Source organism: Marmota monax, unplaced genomic scaffold (assembly GCF_021218885.2).
Source record: "Marmota monax isolate L192 unplaced genomic scaffold, Marmota_monax_Labrador192_F-V1.1 WCK01_AAM20220418_F8-fsc00005, whole genome shotgun sequence".
Taxonomy (NCBI): Eukaryota; Metazoa; Chordata; class Mammalia; order Rodentia; family Sciuridae; genus Marmota; species Marmota monax.
Genome location: NW_026692254.1, coordinates 26,577,468 through 26,585,343, shown reverse-complemented (window position 1 = coordinate 26,585,343; position 7,876 = coordinate 26,577,468). Strand labels below are relative to the sequence as shown.

Below are 7,876 nucleotides of genomic sequence, written 5' to 3'. Positions count from 1 at the left end.
GTTATATAATTCTTATAAATAATGTGAAATGCAGACGGGGACAGAAGCTATTTCTTACGGGTGTGCTGCCTTCAGGCCTGCAGTCTTGGTCGAGCACCTGGGGTCTTGGGTCCCGCCATCAATGGAAAATGAAGGGGCTGCTGATCCAAAAGACCTCCCCGCTTGTGACTGAAAATTATTCATTTTATCCAATCCCACCAAATGCAACAGAGATTCAAGTTGTGTGCATTGCATGCTCTGGCAAGGATGGCTCTTGGGGGAAAAGGTGGGAAGGGAGGCCACCTGACTAAGTGACATACTAAATGAGTCAGGGAAGTGAGCCAACAGTATGTACAGATGTTCCTTTAGTTCTTCAGCTGCATCCCGCAGCTTGGCTGGGCACAAATAACCGGGAGGTCACGAGCCACTTGTAGATTCACGCAGGAACGAACTTCGAACCTACCACCCACGCGAACTCTCCAGGAACTCCAGGAGAGCTCAAACATCACCATCCTAATGGCTCCCTGGCACTACTTCTCAACCACTCCCCCTGGCAAAACGCCAGGCACCATCCCTACTCGGCTGCGGCTCTCAACATCAGTGCAACTGTTCAAGTACAGGTATCAGGCTTGGGCCCTGCCACTGCCTGCTTCCTCCCTGAGGCGCCTGCTTCCTCCAGAAGGGAAAGAGCCCCTGGGCTGCTACCACCACCCTGGTGGCTGAAGCTAGAGATCTAGGGTAGTTTTGTTTTATGGAACTTGAAGAGTCAGAGGCTCTTCCTAGTAGGTGCTGAGGTCCAGATTTGGGCAGGGACAAGGGAATGGGGAGGGGGACAGGGGAATGGAGACTGGGACAGGGGAATGGAGACTGGGACAGGGGAATGGAAACTAGGACAGGGGAATGGAGGTGGGGACAGGGGAATTGAAATGGGGACAGGGGATTGGAGACAGGGACAGGGGATTGGAGACGGGGACAGGGGAATGAAGGTGGGGACAGGGACAGAATCTATTTCTTACAGGTGTGCTGCCTTCGGGCCTGCAGTCTTGGTCGAGCACCTGGGGTCTTGGGTCCCGCACCAATGGAAAATGAAGGGGCTGCTGATCCAAAGGACCCAACTCCAACAAAGCCTTGGGTGGGTATAGAGGACACCCCAAAGGAAAGGCTGTTGCCCGCTGTGCCCACTCCAGCAGTTAGGGTGCTCTGCCCAAAGGTAGGTGTGGAGATGCTTCCATACACAGGTTTGCTCTCAGATGTGCTGGCCACGTTAAAGGCAAATGGTGTGCCCTGGCTGGGAATCCCCAGGGCATTCTGACTTAAGACCCCCACAAAGGGGGTGGTGGTTCCTGTGGTACCACTCTGTCCAGGTCCAAAATTGAATGCCCCAGAGGTGGAGTTGGTGTCTGGGGCAGCCACACTGAGCCCAACACTTGGGGCTACAGGTCCCACAAACGTGAAAGGGGACGAAGTTGAGCTGCCAAACACTGAGCTACTGGTCCCACTGCTAGTGGTGTGGGTGGTAGCTCTGAAGCCAGAGGTGGTGGCTACACCAAAGGCTTTCTTTGTGCTGGCAGGGACGCTGAAGGCTGAGGCTGTGGTTTTCAAGCCAAAACCCGTCTGCGCTGAGCTGCCAAAGGCCGGCTGGGCTGGCTGGGCCAGCGCTGCCGCGGGCGCTGACATTGGCATTAGCACTGGTGCTACAGATGGGGCAGGGGCCCCAGAGTTCCCAAAAGGAAAAGGGCTGCCAAAGCTTGGGGTTAGGGGTGGCTTGGTGGACCTCTGCTGCTGCCCATTGGCAGCCCCAAATTTGGGCTGGGGGATGACTACTGGGTATGCTGCGACTGGGTGCTTGGCACTTAAGCCAAAGGGAATATTGAATGCAGGAGTGGTTGTGTTACTGAAAGTCAGTGTAGGCTGGCAGGTGGCGGCCAGGGCTGAGGTTGTGAGGGAGCCACCGAAGCCACGGAAGCCAGCAGTGCTCCTCCTGCTGCTGCTGCTGCTGCTGCTGCTGCTGCTGCTGCTGGTTGCCATCTGAACAGCACCAGGCAGAGACTGGCCAAAGGTGGTCACTGCTGTGGATGTCTGCATTGATGGGGGCCCTGCCAAACTGGCCCTGGCAGAGCTGGTGACAGAAGCAGGGGCCACCCCAAAGGGGAAGAGCTGAGAGGCGGAAGTCATGCTGCTAGTTATGCAGCTCCCAGTACTGGCCACACTGTTGACCCCAAAGCCAAAAGCAGATTTGGACACACTGGTAGTGGTGGTGGTGGTGGTGGTGGTGGTGGTGGTGGTAGCCACGACAGAGGTGGCAGTGGCCAGGCCAGCAAACAGAGGGGCAGCTGGGGCTGCAGCAGCCGTCACAGCAGTTGTTGGCTTAAAGGAAAAGGGAGCAGGAAAGGGCACAGCCACAGATGGCCCTAGGTCACCAAAGATGGGCTTAAAAGTTGAGGTGGTAGTGCTGGTGGTCATCGTGGGGAGGTTGGCTAGACTGGATGGCAAGGGGCCTTCACTCTCACTTTTAGGTGCCATTGCAAAAATAGGCTTGAAGGTGGGAGAAGACATGGCTAGGGCACCTGGGGAGGAAGGGTCAGAGGTCTTGCTGTTTGACATGCCACCAAACAGCACTCCTTGCATGGGAGAGGGGGTAGATGTGTCAGCCTGAAGGGCTGGAGGTGACTTGGTGTCAGCGACTGGTGCTGTGGAGGAAGCAGGGACCAGTCCCAAAAAAGTGGCTGTGGGTTTTGAGTCTGAAGAGGTTTCTGGCAGGGGCCCTGATGGTAAAGAGCCAAGAGAGTCCAGAAGACTGGGTGTCTTCAGAGATGAAGGTTCTGGGAGGGATGGCCCTGGGACACTCTGCGTCTTCTTCAGGCTAGTGCCTACGGCTGGCCAGGAGGCTGCTGAGAAAGTGGTATTCGCAGCAGGCAGGGTGAAAGAAGGCTGAGTGTCGGGTGGCTTCTCACTGACCAACTTCAGAGGAGGAACATCAGTCTTGTCCTCTAAGACCTTGTTCAGCCACTGGAGCGAAGCTTTCTTCTCCAGGTCAAAGTCCTCAGCCGTGATGGGATAACCAAGCTGAGGTGGTGAAGGCAAGGTCAGTTGGTTCCGACGCCTGGGCAGCAGTGGAATCTTCCTTTTCCGTTGTCTGGAGCTGCCGGGTGTAGATGGGGAAGCCCCCGAGTTCTGCTGCTTCTGAGTGGGAGTGTCCACAGCCCTCTCTCCCTGGGACTCCTTGTTGGCCACTGGAGGAGTCGAAGAACTGGAATGCTGACGTGGCTCCTCTTCTCTCGCTTTCTTGGCTGGCCTCTCTGGGGAGGAAGCTGGGCTAGAGAAGGGAGATGAAATGGAGCCACTCCTCTTCCACAGCTGCTGGCGAGAGATGCCTCCGGTAGAACTGTAAGAACTGGTGATCCTATTGCAGCCGGAACAACGGACGCCGCACGTGCTTGTCAGGGAGCTAACCCGCGAGGTACAAGATCGCTTACTCGAATGTTCTCCTGAGCTCTGGGAAGGGAGAACTCTTTTCAGAGACCCAGGGTTAGGCACAGAAGAAGTGGAGCCTCCATTGGCCACCAGGGGCACAGATGGAGACTGTCCACTCCTACTGCTATCCTGGCGTCTCCTCTTATTCTCCTGACCATCAACAAGTAATTGGTCGTCTTCCTCCGCAATCCTTTTCTTCCCCTCTTTGAGACCATTCTCTTTTGCACATGAGTCTGGGACATTACCAGATGGTGAGGGCAGGGTTGAGTTGATTAACCGCCCTGGTATTAGACGACGAGTTAACCTTCTATCCGGAGGGGCAATCCTCACAGTCCCTGGGCTGCACACCATCTTTGAGTTCCGAACCGAAAGCACAGCCTTCTTCTGACAACCATTCCAGCACACCGTGGGCAGTACCCCTACCATGGAATACTGGGCCTGCTGAATTGGATGGTGTCTTGGAGGAGCTATCACAAAGGGATTGGCTAAAGTCCCACAATCCCTATGCATAGACCTCCTGGGGGGTCGGTGGAAAGGGGTCGGGAGAGAGGGGTAACCGCGCTGCGGGATCCGCTGGGCCGCAGGTGTAGGTGGCGAGGAGCGGGTGGGCAGGCGGCGGACAGGCCGCTCCCTCAGGTCCCTGCCCTCCTACGCGGTGGCAGGCTGCGGAGGGCCGGGCTTATCCAGGTAGCTGCCCATGAGGAGCAGTTCAGCGGGTTTGAGTCCTTTGAACAGAGTCCAAGGCTCTAGGAGCTTTCCGTTTGCTGCCGCGTTGGTCAGAGGCGAGACGAGCAGTGTTCGCTGGCTGCGAACGAACGACGACGACGGCACGGCGCGCGGGCCACGGGGCTCGCGGCTCAGTCGCCACCAGACCGTGGTAGCCCCAACGGCCAGCCACGCTACCAACGGTCCTGCACGCACCAGGTACAGCACGAGGCCCAGCAGCAGCGCGAGGCCCAGCAGCGCGAGGCCCAGCAGCTCCGCCCGCGCTGGCCCGCCGCAGCCCCGGGCCAAGCCCTGGGTGCTAGCTATGGGGGGCCGCTGCCGCTCGCCTTCTCCAGTCACAGCCGCCAGAGACATAAACAGCTCCGCGTCGCAGGGAAGATTTCTTCGCGGCCTTCTTACCCCAGGCCAGAAGGTGTGTGATCCATCAGCTCAGAGTTGGAGAGGCTATCAGGGCAGTGGACTGGGCAGAATTCGGCTCCATGCTCCAGTTGCACGCACATACTCACAGGCACGCACACGCAGTGTGCATAGTCACACAAGCATACGCGGGTATACGCATACACACAATCTGGCCATCACTTCCCCAGCATGCTCCTTTGTAGACATAGTATTGATCATGACCTCACAGTTAAACAAGCACCACCCACTCAGGTGCTCTCCAAGTGATGTCCAAGGGAGGGCTTTGCCGGAGATTCAGAGCAGCCCACAGAGGAGTGATTAAAGATTCCTTTTGGATCCAGTGCAGTGAAGCCTGGCCTGAAGCTGCCTCCTCCTTGGAGCCTTCACAGGTGGAAGGTAATGCCCCTGTTCCAGCCTCCTGCCTTTCTGTCTGAATTGTCCCACCTCTAAGACCTTGTTCTGGAGGTAGAGTCTCTGGAACTCCTCATTTCCAGTCAGGAGGGAGTAAGATGCTAAGGGTGAAGGAGAAAAGGAGGTCTCCAGATATCAGTGGTGGGGTAGTCTACAGAGGAGCACTATCCTCCTGGAATGCTTTTCTCCTTTTCAGTGCCTCCTTAGAGGCCAAAGGTGACTCTCAGACCCAGGAACCCAGGGTTCTTCCACAGAGGTTAGGCCTCTCTGGCCAGCAGCCCTGGCTTGTCTCCACCAGGGCCAGAAATTCAATTTGGAAGGATTTTTCCTGGCCTGAGCTGTGGCTCCCTTGCCTTGTCTCTGGCTACTGCTGAAGTGAGCCCCTCCCCTTCCTGTCTCTTTTCAGATTTCTTGGATGAAATTGATTCTCTTTGAGCCACTCACCCTGGTGCTGCTCAGAGCAATAGCCCCAGCAAACATTTTCTTCAACAAACTGTCTCCCTTATCTGATGAACAGTGTACATTAAATTCTCATGTCTGGTGTGTGTGTGTGTGTGTGTGTGTGTGTGTGTGCGCGCGCGCGCGCACGCGCGCGTGCATGAAAAACGTGTGGTTAGTGCAAAGGAGTGGAGGGAGTGGCAGCAACTCTCTTAACAGAGGTGAATATGGGCCTCCAAAGACAGCAGCTCTGTCCCTCCAGGGCTGGCCAAGCAGGCCACAACAATAGGCTCTCCTTTGGCTTCTGGCTGACCCTTCCTCTTGGAAATAGATGGGGACAGGGAGAGGCAGTTTCCACAGTCAGAAGGGCCAGGAATAGAGGTAAACCTCAGGTTTAAAACAAACTCCTCTCAACTCCTCCGCCTCTCTGTTCATTCCTCAGATATTACAAATGCTCATGTCTTGACCTCCTTTCTGTCCCTCGGCTATATACATCTTTCCTGAACCTGCAGGGCCCCACGTGGAGTTTGCTGCAATTGGACCTTTTTCCTCTTCCACCCTCCAGTCCCCCAGCCTCCCAGGGTTTCCAGAACCTGCCACATTCTTTGCTCACCTGTGCCTTTATTAACTCTATTTTCCCTCTTCCCTGACCTTCCTGCATATCTGATTCCTCTTCTTCATTCAAGGCCAAGTTGTGCTTTCCCCATGAACTCTGTGACCACCCTCTCCATCAGGATCTCTACTATTAATTTGCTCTGAGTGTGCCACCTTGAGTTGTCAGGCTGGGTGGAATGGACTTGTCACACTACTAACTGTGTGACACAGAGGCAGGTTTTTTTCCCCCTCTATTTTCCAATAAAATTTTATTTATTAAAAACAAAAACAAAAACAGATGGCTGGGGATGTGGCTCAAGTGTATCGCGCCTGCCTGGCATGCGCGAGGCACTGGGTTTGATCCTCAACACCACATGAAAATAAAAAATAAATATTAAAAAAACAGATGGTCAACTGGATTTGACCTAAAGATTGTTATAACCATTAAAAAAATTTCTTAGATTCAGCTTTCACACCTGGAAAATGGAACCTGCCTAATTGAATTATCAAAAGGAATCCAGGACATATCATATAAGATTCTAGTATAGTGATTGGTACATAGTAAGGTCTCAATTCCTAGAGGTTCCTCTTCCCTCATGGATGTGTGCCGTTTCTCCAATAGGATTGCAAAGTTGGAGGGCAGTGATTGGATCCTGTTTTATCTCTGGGTCCCCAGCACCCATGCTAAAACTTCCTGCAGGGTAAATGTTCAATAAACACTTGCTATCTTTGATCTAGCTCCTGTTTATCTCCCTAGGATTTTCTCTTTGCTTTCTCCTTTCTTCACACCTACCATCCTGAACCATTTGTTGTCCTTCTAAAGTAGGTTTTTCAGTTTTTGACCTTGACACTATTGAAGTTTTAGTTTGGCTAATTGTTTATCTTGGGGTTGGGGCTCTCCTATGTATTGTAGGGTGTCTAGCAGGATTCCTGGCCTCTACCTACTTGATGCTGGTAGTACCTGTCTCCCTTTACCTCTCAGCTGTGACAATCAAAAGTTTATTAGACATTGCTTATTCTCTTCTGAAGTACAAGGATCACCCCTGGTTGAGAACCGCTGCTCTGGTGCTTTGTTTTCTTTCATGATTTTTTTTGCGTTTATGGATGCAGTTTCTTTGCTTAGCACTGACTTTGCCTGTTCCCCTTTGCTAACTTCTACACACCTGTTGAAAGCCAGGCCAGATGTCAGCTCCTTGGAGAAGGCTTCTCTGACTTATCTCCATAGAGATCCTCCTTACAAATCCCATATCCTGTGCTTCTTAATTTACCTTCTTTCTCATATCCTATTGCAATTGCCTATTTTTGGGTCACTGTCTTGTCCATTTCAGTTTGATCTCTTCAAAGACAGAACTTATTTATTTACCTCTTTATCTTCAGCACAGAATACAGGGCCTAGAACGTAGCAGGTGGTCAAAACATGTTGGAGGAATGAATAGGAGAAAAAAATGGAGAGTTAGATAGAATGATAAATGGGTGGGTGGATGAATGGATGGATGGATGGATGGTAAATTTGTAGGTTGGTAGATGGAGAATTAGTTGCATGGAAAGATGGATAAAAGGATAGATGAATGGAGTTTATGAATAAATTAGTAAGTAGAGAAATAAATAGGCGAATGGCTCGATGAATGGATGGGAGGGAAGATAGATAAGTGGGTGAATGGAGAAATGACTGAGTAGATAAATAAATGGTGGGTGGGGAGATGGGTGAATATCTGAATGAATTAACTCCCTCAAAGGATGAAAGGAATTTATGAATGGGTAAATGAATTACGGAGTGAAGATGAATAAGAGAATGTAGATGAGTCAGTGAAGAAAAGGACACATCTTGCTACACTTGTCGTCTCACTTGGACATC

The 7,876-nt window shown here is 52.5% G+C and overlaps 1 protein-coding gene across 1 annotated transcript; it reads right to left on the bottom strand.

Moving 5' to 3' along the window:
• Positions 1 to 984: 984 nt before the first annotated feature.
• Positions 985 to 4,533, bottom strand: LOC124089486 (nuclear envelope pore membrane protein POM 121C-like). Its single transcript, XM_046439543.1, is given in 2 exon segments — positions 985 to 2,826; positions 2,956 to 4,533. Coding segments are annotated over 2 exon segments (3,420 nt in total).
• Between the last annotated feature and the right edge of the window lie 3,343 nt (positions 4,534 to 7,876).